Raw genomic sequence first — 17,826 nt, 5'->3', positions numbered from 1 at the left:
GTTTTTACTTGTGAATTTTGGAGTGTTGAACAAGAAAAATGCTCAAGACTCTCAATTTATGATCTCTCATTTAACCCCCAAATACATGTGAAGTGTTGGATATGTCAAGAGGACCTACATTTATATTTATAATTAGTGACTATCCCACGTGTCACATGGATTGGGGGTCGTTCAACAAATAGGTTTATTAATTAACTAGTTACAAGTAAAACCAATATTATAGCTAAATAGTCAAAAACAGCTTTAATTAATCAATCATAGTAAATTGACTAACAAATACACTAAACTAAGAAGGGGCTTTGCTGGCTAGGGTACATGAGTTGAATGATGAAGATTTTGAAATTAGTATTGAAAAACCCTAATTGTAGTCGTAATATGCGGCAAATATATATTGTTCTCTCTATGGTTTGAAGGGACATCATATAATTTATTTGGTTTTCCTTAACTTAATTGGATCGTTTATCTTTCAAAAAGGTACAAATATTGTTCTTTTCAAATCTTAATCAACCACCCATCACGCTTAAACGAACCCTAAAGCTCTACGCACACAATCTTTTGATCTATTGATTTGAGGATATGCCGCTAGTCTTTTGGCAAGCTAAAGGTGGTAAGAGACCAAGTAATGTGGACACAATCTCGTTGAGGAAGATCCTCTCCACTATGATATCTAATTGTAGGGGAATTACCATCATAGTTGGGGCTGACTATGTATGTTTAACAAACAAAAAGAAAGTTTGTTCGGTGCTATTTCTAATGTCAAAATCATGCTCACCCACCAAAGTATATACAATTAACTAATTACCCTTTGAAAAAGCTACCCTAAAAGATCTACTGAATCTCCTCCAAGAGCTTCAAAACATTTATATATATGCACACACATATCATTAGTAATAATTTTGCATTTTTTAAATACCCATTTTACGTACATGTGTAGAAATTTAGCTATTAAATTGGACTAATTAATTGGATTATGGCTAGTTTTTAGTCATCATAAGATAAAAAAAAAATTGGTCGTATATGGAAAATAATAACGTAGAAAGGAATTCTTTTTGGGTTTATATATATGTGAATGAATTGCTAAAGTCAAAAGGGAATGAAAGTGGATCTATCACCCCCTAAGATTTACTCAATCTATTGCATGAGCATGAGCTTGACCTACATGGGTGTTGGTAGATCCAAAACATAAAAGATTCTAACCTTTTTATTCATGTTATTGTAACTTTTTGACTTCTTTTTTTTTTTATCTTCAACATCTTTAATTTTGCTTTTCTATCTTGAAGACCAACATGGAGACATCTACATCTAGATATTATTTTGCATGGAGCACTTGGTCTAAGATAATAAGAGCTGTTACCTTATTGGGTATATGAGAACCAGACATTCAAGTCTAGATCATGCTTTTATATATATATACACGTATGTACGCATGTATCTAAAGGTGAATGTTAATTGATTCCAAATATTGAGTACGTACTCTTTGTCACCCATTGCAAGAGAAAGAATGAAAGTTAAAGTAGCGTGGAAACCACTAGAGAGATGTGAGCTAGTGACTCTTTGTGGTTGCACTTGCACATGTGGATGTGGTCTATAATTAACCCGGCCCAATTTCCTCCTAACCACACTACAATGAAATGGCATTGATTGTTATTGGGAAGGTATAAGATCACATCTTAAGACAAGATAGGTAGATTGACAAGCAACATTAGTGAGAATATTTATTAAAAATTGAATTCGTCATGCTAAACGCTACACACATTTATGATTTTTTTCAAAAATTTTCAGAATTTTTTGATGCACCGGTGGTTGTAGAACCAATACACACGGGTTCTCTCCGGATCAAAATGTCATTGTTTATTATGGGGAAGGTATAATATCACATCTTAAGACAAGATAGGTAGATTGACATGCAATTTTGGTGAGGATATTTAGCAAAAGTTGGGTTTGTAATAATGGTTGATAAGGATTATTGATTATTCTTTGGGCCATTTGGTGTAACTACTTGAAGCACATGCATGGTCTCATCTAAGTGTGACAAGAGGGAGGTATTACTCGCAAGGGTTATCATTTGCTTGTTAATTAACACAACACACTCAAAAAGAAATTAATACTTGCAAGAATGTAAAGATGTAATCATATTACGTTTCAATTATAGAGACCCTGTAATACGTTTGTTATATATATATATATACACATATATATTATGTTATGTTATATGTATATCATTTGAACTTACGAATGGGTTTTCTTTGAAAAGTCATGGTAAAATGTTTGACTAAAGAACACCTTTTTGTAATTGAATATTCGAAGTCTCTCAGAGGACTATTGTTTGGTCTTAAAGCGACAGCACAATTTTGAAAAGAAGAATATGGTCATAATTCAACATTGACTAACCACCTCACAATGTTTTGACTTTGCTCCCCTCTCTAATAGAGAAATACATACAAAAAAGCTCATTGATGTTCAAAGACCTTGTATTATTACTCCCAAAATTCCCAACTTTCTTCTTCCTACAGCTTGCAATTCCAATTTCAAGCTAGCTTACAAATTCGTTGGAGACTAGAAATGTTACTTGCATGTAACCATTCATGTTCGTATGAGGGTTAAACCCTAAACCTCGTTCCGATACCATGTTATAAAATCCAGCCCAACTAATACAAGTCAATATTGTCCTTTGTTTACCAAAGTCCCGAATGGTTTTGTTCTTCTTGGACCATCTCCATTGATTTTTAGGTTCATAAAACGTGTTGATTGTGTGAAAGGGACTGAACTTTTACTTATATGTCAATCGGTTAGATTATATCAATCCGATGTGAGATAAACTTCTTTCATTCTTAGGCTAATACTCTCCTTTTTATTGTAAAATAAAGGTAAAAATTGATATAGAGGAGGAGGTTTGGTTGTAGTGGCTTTAATAGACAAGGTGCGTGCTCCAATTCAAACGTGCATGGGTTGGTTTTTTGGATCTATCGAAAGATACTAAGGAAGGAAGCATGTGGTGGAATCAAGGTTCATCAATTGCTTTTGCTTCCTATATACGCAATAATTAGTTTTGAATTGTACATTTACTACTTACTACTCTTGGAAAAAGGCGACTCCATCCAAACTATCTATATATATACGTATATATACATATATATACATATCAACTAAGATACTTGGGAATCCATAAATCTCATAACTAAGATTTGTGATCACAAAAAAGATAAGATTGTTTAAGACTTCAAGTCCAAATATATATTATTACCTTATCAACAAAAGTTGAACTAAACACTACAAATCATTTAGATAGCATATATGCTATCATTATTGGTCAGTATATCTGCTACCAACATATCTGCTACTAATAAAATTGTCTGTCAAACGGAGCCATATGTTATCTTGACATATATATTATAAATATTTTTATCGGAATAGAACAAAGTAGATATATCCTTAATGATTAATATATGGTGTGGAATTAGGAGGTAATTATTGTCAGAAAAAAAAATCTTGCAAATTATAGATATTATTATTGTTAATTACTTATATATTGTAATCAACAAGATGGAAGGTATATATAATGACAGTTTTACCCACGTGGAGAAAAAAATGAGATAAAGATGCTTGAATAAGTAGTCGAGGTGCTTGCCTATTTTTTGGAAAACTGCCAAGTTTGATTATAACCATAGAACCTTCAATATCAAACTGTTAAATTAAGAAAGTTCACCAACTCCTAATGCCTCCCCTAGCTGATAGCTAGGTTACTTTATATATAAACATACATTATTCATAGTTTATGAGTATACTAATCACGATAAAAAAAAGATGAACAATTCTATTGTACGGCTTTCTAATAAAAGAGTCGGAGGTGGAAATTAGGAAAAGGCAAGATATACGCAGTCTCAATTTACTGATCTAGCATATTGTAGCACCTAGCTCGAGTGGATAGGGCTACAAACCTCTGCAGTGTCAAGTTTAATGGTGTTGGACGAGTAATTGAGTGGCAAAGGAGTTCAATACTCTAAATCCCACATCTCCCAGGGAAATAATTGAAGTGCAAAATATAATAGGTTAAATTTCTTAGCGTAATGAACTGCTTTCTAGAGCAAAATGTGTAGGAGAACAAATCCATACGGACTAATATGAGTTGGCTGAAAGAAAAAAAGACCTAAAGCTAGGTAGCTAGTAACCACCACACCAGCTCACACCTTATATAAAACCCCTCACAACTCATCACACTCACACTCATTTTGCTCCCTATCTCTCTCTTGCTTTTCTTTGAGACCAAATAGAGATAAATATCCCCACTACCCATCAAATCATTCAAACATCTCTATGTTGCACTAGCTCCACCTCACAATATATACAAGAGGAAACAAAGAAAAGACTACTAGATAAGAGAATCTCAAACAACAAATACCAATCAAAAGATGGTTGCAGCAGAGAAATCCCAACAAAAGTACCCGACATTGCCAGAGGTACGTACCAAATCTCTGAAACCTTAATCTTGCACAATCTTCCATTCTCATATATATTTTAACTCATGATTTTTTTAAAAAAATTTTGTGTGTTTAGGTGGTGGAGGAGCTAAAGAGAATGGCGGACATAGGCTTCCCAATAGCCACCATGAGCTTTGTTGGTTACCTGAAAAACATGATACAAGTCATTTGCATGGGGAGGCTAGGCAGTCTAGAGCTCGCCGGCGGCGCCTTAGCGATCGGATTCACCAACATCACCGGCTACTCGGTCCTCTCTGGCCTCGCCATGGGCATGGAGCCAGTTTGTAGCCAAGCATTTGGTTCAAGAAACCTATCAATGGCTCATCAAACTCTACAAAGAACAATTCTCATGTTACTTCTTGCTTCAATACCTATTACCCTATTATTTCTTACCCTTGAACCTCTCATGCTTAGTCTCCAACAAAATCCCGATATTACCCGCGTCGCGAGCCTTTATTGCAAATTTGCCATTCCAGATCTTGTAGCCAATAGTTTTCTTCATCCAATTCGTATATATCTACGTAGTAAAGGTACTACTTGGCCATTAATGTGGTGCACATTAATTTCAATTGTTCTTCACCTTCCAATCACAATCTTCTTAGCCTTCAATCTCTCACTTGGTGTTAAAGGAATTGCAATTTCAAGCTCAATCACAAACTTCATCAACCTCTTTTTCCTTCTATGTTACACACTAATCTTCGCATATCGTGTTGAATCAATCGAGGAAGAGAATACTGATCTGTACAAACCATTGGTGTCGCCACGACAATCGATTACAACAATTTCTTCACAAGGGTCGAAGGAATGGAGGACTTTACTTGGACTGGCCATCCCAAGTTGTGTAGGTGTTTGTTTGGAATGGTGGTGGTACGAATTCATGACAATTTCAGCCGGATATTTATACAACCCCCATGTTGCCCTAGCCGCATCAGCAATAGTGATCCAAACGACGTCGTTGATGTACACATTGCCCACGGCACTTAGCGCATCGGTTTCGACTCGTGTCGGTAACGAGCTCGGGGCCGGACGGCCGTGGAGGGCGCGGTTGGCCACGGTAGTGTCCATAGGACTAGCACTCTTGATTTCACTATTTGGGTTGTTATGGACAACATTGGGGAGGGAAGCTTGGGGGAGAGTTTTCACCAAGGACAATGAAGTAATTGAGCTTACAATGACCGTTTTGCCCATAATTGGATTATGTGAGCTTGCAAATTGTCCACAAACAACATGCTGTGGAATATTGAGAGGGAGTGCAAGGCCTGGGATTGGGGCTGGAATCAATTTCTACTCATTTTACTTGGTGGGTGCACCGGTGGCTATAGTGTTGGCATTTGTGTGGGATCTTGGGTTCTTGGGCCTTTGTTATGGGCTTTTGGCGGCCCAGATTGCTTGTGTTTTGTCTATATTGTTTGTGGTGTATAGGACAGATTGGGAGAGAGAGTCTTTGAAGGCTAAGGACTTGGTGGGGATTGATATTAGCAAAAGCATTACCACTTTTGAATGTAAAAATCAACCAAGTGTTGTTGCATTTCTTGATGTTGAAAAGTGAAATTTATCATAGAGATTTTTTTTTTGAATCACATATATATATATGGCTATTAACATGACAAATTCAAACTAGACACTCTCTTACGTTAATTATTTGTTTATATCTATGTAGAATATCATTGCGTACGAATTTATATTTTGTCTCCTTTTCTTTCACTTTCTCGGATTATTAATTGGTCCTATTGATCACTTATATGTACATCTTAATCTAACGTTAGACGGCAGAAAAGGTAACTACAAGTACCGCGTAATTGATCTAAGTCATCCGACTACTAGACGATAATAGATAATCTATCTTGTTATCTCTTTGTATTTAAACTGTAAAGAATCTGGTCCGAGATCTAAAGTTCGATTATAAACTAAAACAGTTATTTTCAAATGGTTTGTGGCTTTGCGCCCAACTAACATACCAGGCGAGTTTGTGTTTGTTTAACCCAGCCAGAGTTTGGGTTTAGTGGGATGTCCAAAGGGCACCTCTATTGAGTTGGTTTAGGTTAAACAAAAAATCTAATATTTATATTATTAGGTTACTTCATTATTTTCTTTATACATATATATAGTTACATTGTTACAGTACTAGATTTGCCGGTCAAAATAATAAATTTTAAAAAAAAACATGTGGGGGGCACATGGAAGCACGTGATTTTTTTTGTTCTTTTTAATCACGGGAGTATTATATTTGGACACGTAACATGTTAATATTTGTTCCATTCCACGGTTTGAATTCTTGAATAGGAAAATTTCTAATGATAATTTGGTCCAACATTTCTGCCAAGGAAATTAAGAAGTTCTTCATTACAGTAACTTTTAACATTAATTGAAAATTTCAGGACCAAAACAGTGCACGTGTGTTCTTTAATTCAGTTTTTTTTTTCCTGATCAAATCACAAAACGACAAGGGATCGATACAAGAAAAATCAATTGATTCAAACGCATGCAAGTGACTTGTATCGTGAGTCAACATAGGCCATGAAAAGGATGTTGGGAGGATGGATTGATATTATATATATATATATATATATATATATATATATATACGTACAGCTTGAGTGTTTGGCTGTTCAAAATCAAGGAACCACACATATGTTATATGCGTGGATTTTGGACAACCGAAAAATAAAAAAATCTAGCCACTTCTGGTTGGAAGATATGGTAGCTAGCTAGGTTGGCTGATCATGAAAGTTTGGCAAGATACTAACAAGAAGAATAAATTGACGGATCATGATCACCACTTACAAGTCAAAATCTAACTTCCCCATGAAGTTGATCTCCATGACATTAATTTTTAGTTTTGGCATGTGCAATTAAAAACCTTATTCGGAGCAATATTTTTGTGGTCATGTGCTGTGTTTTGATCCAATTTTACATTGTCGTTGGGTGGAAAATTTCTATGCGTTGCAAGCCTAATTGTCCGAATTTAGACTCATATTGAATATACAAATTACAAGCTTGTATGACATCGCTTCGAGCAGAGTAAATCAGAGGAGATTTTCAGTGTTGAAGAAGAGGCAAATGGATGTTGTGAAATCCCTAAATTGCCTTTCAGAATGGGCCGAAGGCATATGGGCCTTTCAGGCCCACCTCCCAATAGTACGGGTTTGGGCTCAAAAGATGAATCCGTGAAAGTTATAGCCTTTTTTTCAGATCCACAAATCCCAGGCCCACTGGGGATAAGAGCTAAGGCCCCAGTTTGGAACTCAATGATGATGTAACAATTATAAGACAAAATAAGTGAGCAATAGTCACATGCCCATTGGGCCCTATGAGTCCCAGCACAGGTCCAAACTCCCCTTTCTCAAGTACCTGTCACCAAAGGTCCAGTGTCAAGGAATAAGCCCAAGTAGGCCCAAAAGCTTATCTGATCTCTCAGATTGCCTCCTGCATCAAGTACTGTATAGGACATGGGCCTCCATCGCTATATATATCATTACATGCACGTACATGGCCACAACAAAGTACCTCATGATTGTAATCTTCCAGTAAATTTACCATTCATGCATGCCTTGGTCCCAAGAAACTGGTAAGCTTTTGTAATTATTGAAGTAATATAGTAGCGTCAGGGTGGGGTCTCACCATCCTGGTGTAATTTGATTTAGTCTGGTGTTTGTAATGTTTTTTAATAACAAGTTAAAATGAGATTTTATTTCTTAATAGGCAGTGGAGATGAGAATAAATTCCATGCTTTATATCCTAATATTCACTAAAAAATATATTAAAAAAAATCTTCTTGTCTTTATTTGTTAATTTCCTTTTATTTATTTAATTATTTGCTAAGATTTGAACCAAATATTCCTTGATTCCCAAGCTTAAAAGATAATGAAAATAACCCACACACAAAGTACAAAATAATCCTTTTTTATACTCTCTCGAGTCTCGAATTTATAATGATATATATATATATAGATATCTCCCTGATTCCAATGGGTGCCATTGATCTTGAGTCAACTTTGAGCCAGGTTTGAGCCACCAGAACGTCAATAAAAGCCAAAGCCAAAGCCAAAGCCGCCCATGAAGAACTCTGTCAAGTCAAATACTACATTTGCCCTATTTTTCATAATGTAATTATTTTATCTTTTTATTAGTGTTATTTTTTAACAAGAAAATTTAATCACGTCAACTTGAATAATTCTCCAAAATAATATAGTGTGTCAATTTGGAATGCTTACTTTCCGTACATTTTTTCCTGAAAAAGAAAATAATCTAGAAAACACATTTGATTATCTATTTTTAAAAACACAGAAGACATGAAATCAATTGAAAACAAAAAAAAAAGAATATTTTGTCATAAAATAAATCAAACCGAGACTTATTTATCCCTAAAAGGACAAAAAATACTCTCAAATTATTAATTGAAATGATAAAAATGACGTGGATAAGGTGATAAGATTCGTGGGAAAAAATGAAAAGGAAAGAAAGTAGTAAGGGGGATACGTGGCAAGTAAAAAGGACAAGAAGTCAAATCGTTGGCTCGGTAAAATCGTCATTCCGTATGACTGCTCTCTATAGCTGTTGGGAGGGTCCCACTAACCTCTTCGTATTCACTCCCTCTCTTTCTATTTATTTCCATCTTCATTTTCCACCAAAAGAAATCTCTCCCCCTCAAAACCCGCCGCCGCCGCCCTCGCCCTCCACCACCCACTGAGAGAGATGAGAGATGGTGGGTTTAAGCATAGTTTTGGAAACCCAAAAGGGTGTTACTAACCATGACAAGAAAACCCCACAAGTCATCAACAAAGCCACCATGATCATCAACAACAACAAAAGCAAAACGTCTCCTTTTTCTTCAACTTCAAAGAGAGTTTCTCAGTCCATATCCTTCCCTGTACCGCCTTTTCTTGAGCATTGTTTTCTTTGCAGACAGAAGCTCTTACCTGGAAAGGACATCTACATGTACAAGTAAGGACTCCCAAAACCAGAAACCTAATTAATTAAGAGATTCCCAGATCTTTAACACTAGTCTCCCTTCTTTCTTTGGTACAAAGTACTTTTTTGTTATCCCCATTTTGCTTGCATGCTATGTGTTTGTGTTATTGTCTCACTGAAGGACTTATTTGGTTTTACTCTCGTAGAGGGGACAGGGCTTTTTGTAGCGTGGCGTGCCGGTGCAGGCAGATATTTATGGACGAGGAAGAGAATCCAAGTAAAGAGAACTGTTCATTGGCTGCTATGAAGCCAACCTCTGCATCTGCTGCTGCTTCTTCTTCTTCACCTTCTGGTTCTCGTAACCGCAACAAAGGGCCCAGAAACCGAACCGGTGGTTTTGCATACTGAGAGAGAGCGCAGAAACTGAAAATGAAAATTGGTTTTTGGGGCTTTCTGGAATTTTGTTCGTGTTTGACCCCTGTTTGTTTTTGTAAGGACTTGCATGTCCTCTGTTGTTTTTGTCACCTGGAATGAAGCGAGAGAGGGGCATTCTAACCTTTGTCTCCTCCAATTACTCTTGCATGGCATTTTGCCACCCTTTGAGGGTATTTGTGGAAAGTTATTAACACATGCTTAAACATGCTTGATTACTGAGACAATGATGTCAGGATTTATGAGTTTAAGGCATTATGAGAGTCATCATTTTCTTGGTATAATCACTAGTGTTGTCTTCTTCTTTCACTACATGACACAACTGTACGAAGTTTTTTTTGTTTCTTTCTATGCGCATTTTAGCAAAATCTTACATGTGATTGCTAAATTATGCTTCAGTAGACCATGTACTTCAACTTAGTACACCTTTTCTTTTTAACAAAGTTTGTCATTTCGATACTAAATATGTACTTCAACTTGAGTTGTCAAGTATGTGCATATAAAAATTTTTCACCCAATAATATGATAAATTGTGTTAAAATCCAACTCGTTATCACAAATGATATTGTTATCAATGAGAATATAATTCAGGACTCTGAGTCCATAGAATTTGACGTTATCACCCAAGTGGTTCTCAAACTCCATCACACAAGGATATTTTTCACCCAATAATATGATAATTTGTGTTAAAATCCAACTCATTATCACAATGATATTGTTATCAATGAGAATATAATTCAGGACTCTGAGTCCATAGAGTTTGACGTTATCACCCAAGTGGTTCTCAAACTCCATCACACAAGGATATGCGTGTTTAATGAGCGAGTTAAGCAAACTCGACTGGGTGAGCTTGTGATATGGATTTGGAACTCCACAATTAGTTTAAAATTGTAGAGTTTATGATTTGAATTCAATAGTTTGAGAGGTGTGTCACATCACACAATATATATTTTTTTTCATTTTTAAAATTTATCTGATATTTTCTTTCGTCATTAGGTGTGAATTTAGATATTAAGGATTATTTACACCCTGATAGTCAATGGGGGTACATTTTTTTTGAGTGGAGGACTTTGTGGTTAGAAAATGGGGTAAAAAAAGTATAAGCAATCTTTCACAATCAAGAATAATTAATGAAAGTAGGTGACCATTATCAAAGCTCCAAAGTCACGTTTTGATTTCCAATTGAAGAAGGTTTAGTACAATTGCATCTCTCTTTTGGCCTTTTTTGTTTGTTTGCAGAGAATAGTAAACACTAGCAATGCTGCCAAAGAAGAAGCGTATGACATAGTTTCTGTCTGAAACCATTGAGATTTATTCATGGGGTGCCCATTGTTTTGTAGGCCCAAACAAACACACTTGGGGGCAGCTAATCACTTGAATGAGACGTGTACTTGATGCCCTTTAATTTGGATCCTTCCATAAAATTAGTCTTAATGTACTAAAAAAAATGAGTGAATCTTTTTTGGGGTCAAATTTTATGGGCTGGGGAGATGCTGAGTTATATTCTCGCTGGAAAAAACATTCATGTGGTCATATGCAGAGTTTTAACTCAACCTATATAGTGTCAGGTAAAAAACTCCTACGCGTACGGGTTTGACAATCCGAGTTTAGTTATATATCTGATGTCGAAATTACAATTTTATATGATGTTATTCTCGGCTTAAAAAAAGTTTAAATGAAAATTTTGCATTGTAGAGTGGAGTGTGGACCAATCATCCAAATTGAGTATGGGAGTAGAAATAAAGCCAGCAGAGAAATAGAGACTAAGCAACAAAATACAGTGCTAAAATGGCATCATAGTTTCTGGTAGTAGTCATGCATCTGATGACAAAAATGTCGGGGCATAAAAAAGTGTATGACTTGGAAGCATATGAAAAAGAGGATAGAGGACCATAGAATCTTGCAACTTTTCTATGTGCTCATGCGGTTTTGAATGATTCTAGGGCACCCATTTGGGGTATAATAATTTGTAATAATTATGGCTTTGTCTTTATGCCATGATACTACTCTCCAATAGGGCTGGGAAAATTAACCGAAAAAACCGAATCGTCCGACCGAACCGACCTATTGGGCTGTTCATATAATACATGCAAGTGAAAACCGAATTGATCGGTTATGCTAGGTTAAAAAAACCAAAAATTCGATCGGTTTTTTATTTATCAAGACAAACCGATCAAACCGACCGAAATTATATATTTATAAATATTAAATATATAATATAGTTAAGTAAGTTAAAGTTTACAAATTTACAAATTTACAAGTTTACTTATAAAATTATAATCTTTTATTCTTAATAATTTCTTATTACTAATGACTTAAATATATTATAATGATTATTGTAATTTGGACAATTGAATTTTGAATCAATGGCCCAAGTGTGGTCCTTAGACCTTAAATTCGTTTTTTACTTTAGTCTTTCAATCTTTCTTTACTTCTTTGAATTATGGATATTGGATGTGCAACATATGCCTTATGGGCAAGGGCCAAATGGCTATTTAATTTTTCACATATTTAGCTAGTATACTAAGTTAGTGTATCAAGCCCAAATATTTGACCAATAACCAAAAAACCGAAAAACCGACCATAATAACCGAAAACCGTTGGGCGGTTTTCATGTCAAGATAAGCGTGACCGTTGGTTATCAGTTTTCTATATCTAAGAAAACCGAAATTTCGGCCCGGGTGTCCCAATGTAAAATAACCGACCAAACCGACCGATTCACACCCCTACTCTCCACAGCCACAAACCCTTCCTGGAAAGGGACACTAATGTCCTTGATTGAGTTTCACTGCAAGAAAAACACACCACCTTGATGCATACAATGAGCTTTCAGCAGACAGTGAGTTACAATTTTGTCAATAGTAGCATATATAATAACGGATATGCGGGATAATGATGATCGCAGATATGCAGTTTGAATTTGTGAATAATAAACACAATGTCTCAATAATCTAGAGTTGATTAGATAATATCATAGTGGTTCTCTGATCTCATATAAAGTATATGGTAGAAGCTGACCTGAACCAAATTTTATGAGGTTCTTGTGCCCGAGTGTCTGGACCAAGAATACCTGCTTATGGAAGGAGGGGATCTGGGCTTTTGATTGGAAACCATGCTTACAAAGATGATCCCATGCAAAACCCTTTTTCTTCAACTAAACGCAGAGGAGATTCTTGGTATCTAGTCCGTGATTACAATCTTTCCTCGCAATATGCAGTAACAAAGCTCAAAGTAGAGGATTAGGGACATGCAGTCGTATCGTATTAATAAGGATCCCCATCTGATGTAAATACTAATAAGCTGCAAACCCCAGATAACCCAGTTTGCCAAGGTCAAAGCACACGATAATCAGACCATAACATCAACGACATACAGAAATGATGAAATCCAACCAAAGAAATTAGAAAAATGTATCACAGAACAGCTGGGGGAGGGGGGGGGGGGGGATGAAAGGAGAGGAATAAGCAGAGACACTTCAGTTCACATTCATCCAAAAGACCAAGTTTTTAGAAGAAAATGAAATGTACAAGTTGGAAAGAAGAATGCCCAGCAAGATGCCTGGCGTGGCAATAAGTTCTAATTAAATACATACATTCTAACTATATCATCACAATAACACCCTTGTCCATGTCCTATCAGGCTTACCACAACGGCATCATCAACATCTTCATCAAACATACAACTGCAATCAACCAGACTTGAACAACAGAACCGCTTTCTGATCCAAGTAGAAGTAAACAAAGTGATTTGTCTCATGAGTCACGTAAGAACCTGTATTAACCATGGGGGCGTGCAAGAAGAAGAATGTCAGTACAACCTAAATTATCAATAGAAAGAGTAGAATTCCATCTTTTTCCATTTTTTTCCCACAGAAACATAACATTGAGAGAGATGGAAGAAAAATCAATTTGGCTCTTATGTCAGCTTTATGCAACAAATTCATATGTTGAAAGAGCAAAAAAATTTAAACTCCAACCCCAACCTCGAAAATTGGCCATATGCAATCAGATGTAGAAATACTTTCAAAAGGGTATTTGTCTGTTGATGAAAGCACCATCAAAAGGGTATAAATCACTGTTAATGAAAGCAAGCATCTCGCTCAACAGAGACTTCCCACTAGTCTGACGGTGGAACAGTTCTCTCCAACACATCCAACTGCACATCTTCACTCCATAGCAGACATGTCCCCACACGACTATAATTCATTACAAATATTAAGGATGCTATAGTGGATTGCATGAATTTGAAGAGCACCAGCTTCAATTGAAATGAAAGGACGCATTTTGTTAAACACTTAAGATCCCCATCCCATTCACCACCTTCCTTCCTTAAATGAGAAATTTAAAAGGAAGCACAAAAGAGAGGGGTGAGGCCAAAGAAAGACAGATATGATAAGAAAGGACAGGAACTCTATATGATTAACAGAGACCATAACTTTGGATCCAGATGATGAGATGAATGGTAAAAGGAAAATTCAGAGTGGATTCCAACTAATATCTCTTGTTGATTCATATAACCAGCATCAAATTGTTTGGGGATAAAGTTTTGATGATAAGGATGATGATTATGTTGATGATGAACGGTGAAAAAGAATGTTACTGATAAGGGAACTAAGGAGGTGCCACTCAAATTACAAGAAAATATTTGATAAGAAAATTATGACATGACAAATAATACTCTCATCTTTTGTGCTACTTCTACAGGCAGATACAAATAGGGTTTAACTAAACTTCCTTGTTGCTTACTAGTTGGTTTCCCTCCCTCAAAACTCAAAAGGTCTTTTGAGTTTTGATCGACACTCACAAAACAAGCTCAAAAGTTGTCAAAGGAATTGTGGCAATGATGCCTTTTCTTCCCTAGCCCCTCACAAACTTCTACATCACATTGCAAAAGTTCCACCAGCGAGGCCCTAGTTGTCTACATTTCCTTAAATACATGAATAAGAGTAAACATCAATAACAGTTTCATCTGTTGTGTTATTTTGACTGGCCAGATAAAAGTACAGTTTAGCTAAGTATTATGTATGCCTTGAATTGGTTTCCTTCTCTCAAAAGCTCTTTTGTTCCACTCACCCAAAGCAAGCCAAAATCATAGCCAAAGCCCAAAGGGATTTTAGCTAGGATCCCTTTTTCTCCTCCAGCCCCTCAGAAATCTTCTCACAATATCCCAAACATTGAAAAACCTAGAGCCTATAGTTGTCTGCATTTCCTTGACTACATGAATCCATCCCAACTTAATAAAATCACAAGTCATGCCTGACAATAAGCAACAAACTACAAGCTTGAACCTAATGAGAAGGCCAGCTAATGTGCAACACAAGGCACATTAAGAGAAGTAAAATCTCATATGAAAAAATCAACTCCAACCACAACTCTTTTCCAAAACTATATAAACAGCATAACTTTTGATGCAAGGTTTAGGTTACACATATTATATGACGCATTTTATCATTCACTCGTTCCCTAACAGATAGACATGGACACATAAAGATCAGACATAATTCTGACAACAACCAGGTATGAAATTTTGAAAATTCATAATTTTGACCAGAAAAGCTTTTCAATTGAAAATTTCCATGTCATAAGACACAACGCCCATTTGTTGAACAGTTCAAAACTATTTTCCAGGACACAAAAAGAATTTTTAGCGTTTAGCATGATCTGCGAATTGCATGACTTTGATTTCATTCAAAACAATCAAGATGCTAAGTCCACATGTTTTTCTTCCCAATCTCAAGCAATTGAAATTAACAACTAGATTCTTCTATATGCGTATTTCTTGTCAGAGTATTTTGGTTCTAAGCAGAAACAAAATCTCATAAGCAGTATGATGTCATGTGTTTTTTGGTTACTTGCTTACTCATAAAATTTACAGTTGAAAGCAGCGAAAGAACCAAAGCAAATTTGTACACATTCCTTCCTCTAACATTAACAAAACCTAGCCATATCTTAACCAAAGTAAGCCCAGATTCCCACTTCTTAACTAGGTCACTACTAATGCTCACCAAGAAATGTTAAAGCGTGCCATTGTTTTCCTTCACAACATCTTTCTTCCTTCCTCATTGAAAAGCACACAATATCCTCAGCAAAGATTACAAACTCATAGGGCTGCTCAAAGTAAAATGTGCATTCTTGAGATCACGGCTGTAGCTTATAAGGCTAAATCATAAAATCACAAAGCTTCATGCACTATTGTACTTCTCTTTGTGCTGCGCTAGATTTCCTTTCACAACAAACAAAGACACACCGAGTAATATGGTGGCCATCTATGTCTTAATGTCGGAGGAAGGAACAAGATTTAAATTGATAGGGATAACACTCAGGACTCCAAAAGTGTACCAATAGTAAAAATGAAGAACCCTTCATTCTGCAAAAGTGATGGCAGCTAATATAATCAATCTCTCAACTTGAGATCACAAATTTACTTATCCCACTCAACCCATCTGTTGCAATTCTGTTTTTATTGTCTGATGCATGGTGCTTGAGAAAGTTGGAATGCTATTTTCTTTTACAGTATCAGACTATCAGTATCATTATATTAACATTCTTACAGCTCAAATAACCCAAAATACACAATCAGGAAATGCATGAGCATAGCATCAACTTTGAGGCCAGATCTGTTACTTTTCTTTCTCTATTTCATCAAATCACCCATCGACAAAGTAAAGATGGCAAAACTAACCTTAACATCTCTACAGCAAACATTATGCTTCATCTGCTTAAATGAAATCTAGAAAACTAAAGAATTGAAAACAAAAACCCAATAAAAGTAAGGTGAAAAAAATTGGGTTACCAAAATTGCGACCAACTATGCAGTGCCAAGTGGCCCCATGCTTCTTATCAAACGCCTTCTTTATATTCTCTGCAACATCCTTCTCTACATTGTTCTTCTCAAATGCCTGAATACACAAATTACCTTTTCCATTAGACGAATAATTAGCCCTCCCAGAAAACCCACGAAATCCAAAACTAAAACAAACCGACAAGAATCAAATCAAAAAAATGGAAACAAAACCAAAAAGGGAAAAAAAATCTAAAAAAAGAGAGTTCGGAGTAAAGAGAGCTAACAGCTATAGCGATCTCGACAGCTTCCTTCTGCATGGCGTCGCTCATGTCGGCACTCTTGATGGTAACTTGCCTTGCGGCGTTGGTAGCTGTGGCCACGGAGGTTTTCCTGTCTTCGGAGGAGTTGGGTCTCACGATCATCGCTCCAGTGACGCTTCTCTTCGCATCTTCACTCATTTTCAGCTCTTCACCTTCAAGTTAAGAGACGCTCCGTTTTTATTTTGGAAAAGAGAGCTTTTAAGGAAGAAGAGCTTCTCCTTGCGTCTGTCTGTGACTCAGCGACTATATGTGGTTCAATCATTTTCAGTTTTATTCTACCCTCTACTCTTCATTATCACTTTACTTCTTAATTTTCAAATTAGTCCAACAATCCAAGTAAAAATTCACTTTGCACGCATTTTTTTTGGCAAAAGTAGATCATAATTAATATAATTTTTGATCACTGAAACAATTGATCGAATTGAACTTGATAATTAAATTTTCAAACATTTTAATTTGAAAATTCAAAATTGAAAACTATATCAATATACATGTGTATTTTTTTTTAATGTTCGAATAGATTTTTTAGTTTGATTTTTTATGTCTCATTAAAATCTGACTATGTGAGTAAATTTGAATAATTTTCAACTTTCGATTCTTAAATAAAAATGTTTGAAGATTTGATGGTCGAGTTGGAACTGATCAATTATTTGAGTGACCAAAAATTACAAACGAAAACTTACATGGTAGGGGTCCAAGTTGTTAAGTTGGTCTTGGGCCACACAATATTGCGCTGGCTAGGAAAAGCCTATGGTCCAAGGACAGAAAGTAGTATCCCAACAAACATTAAACTCTACGTCAGCCCGTGAAAAAATAAGTATGGGCCGTATGGCCCAAAATGTGGCCCACCAACATCAGACTCTACTGAGATCGAAAGCTCTGAATGGCACCAGATCGTTTTC

General features: G+C 36.0%; 3 protein-coding genes across 3 annotated transcripts; 2 read left to right on the top strand and 1 right to left on the bottom strand.

Annotated features, from left to right (window-relative positions):
• The first annotated feature begins 4,173 nt into the window (after positions 1 to 4,173).
• On the top strand, positions 4,174 to 6,059 carry LOC120015101 (protein DETOXIFICATION 55). Its single transcript, XM_038867327.1, has 2 exons — positions 4,174 to 4,457; positions 4,555 to 6,059. Exons 1-2 carry the CDS (start codon positions 4,410 to 4,412, stop codon positions 6,025 to 6,027), a joined length of 1,521 nt encoding a protein of 506 aa, XP_038723255.1. The 5' UTR covers positions 4,174 to 4,409; the 3' UTR covers positions 6,028 to 6,059.
• A 3,042-nt stretch (positions 6,060 to 9,101) lies between these two features.
• On the top strand, positions 9,102 to 10,165 carry LOC120015402 (FCS-Like Zinc finger 15-like). Its single transcript, XM_038867817.1, has 2 exons — positions 9,102 to 9,422; positions 9,596 to 10,165. Exons 1-2 carry the CDS (start codon positions 9,181 to 9,183, stop codon positions 9,795 to 9,797), a joined length of 444 nt encoding a protein of 147 aa, XP_038723745.1. The 5' UTR covers positions 9,102 to 9,180; the 3' UTR covers positions 9,798 to 10,165.
• Positions 10,166 to 13,282: 3,117 nt separating this feature from the next.
• Positions 13,283 to 17,176, bottom strand: LOC120014459 (dynein light chain 1, cytoplasmic-like). The gene is made up of 3 exons (XM_038866420.1): positions 16,889 to 17,176; positions 16,614 to 16,719; positions 13,283 to 13,592 (listed from the first exon to the last, which is right to left on the bottom strand). The coding sequence occupies exons 1-3, from the start codon at positions 17,060 to 17,062 to the stop codon at positions 13,510 to 13,512; spliced, it is 363 nt and encodes a 120-aa protein (XP_038722348.1). The 5' UTR covers positions 17,063 to 17,176; the 3' UTR covers positions 13,283 to 13,509.
• Positions 17,177 to 17,826: the final 650 nt, after the last annotated feature.

Source organism: Tripterygium wilfordii, chromosome 14 (assembly GCF_013401445.1).
Source record: "Tripterygium wilfordii isolate XIE 37 chromosome 14, ASM1340144v1, whole genome shotgun sequence".
In the NCBI taxonomy this organism is placed as follows: domain Eukaryota; kingdom Viridiplantae; phylum Streptophyta; class Magnoliopsida; order Celastrales; family Celastraceae; genus Tripterygium; species Tripterygium wilfordii.
The sequence above is the reverse complement of the archived record's forward strand: the minus strand, read 5'-3'. Positions and strand labels throughout refer to the sequence as shown.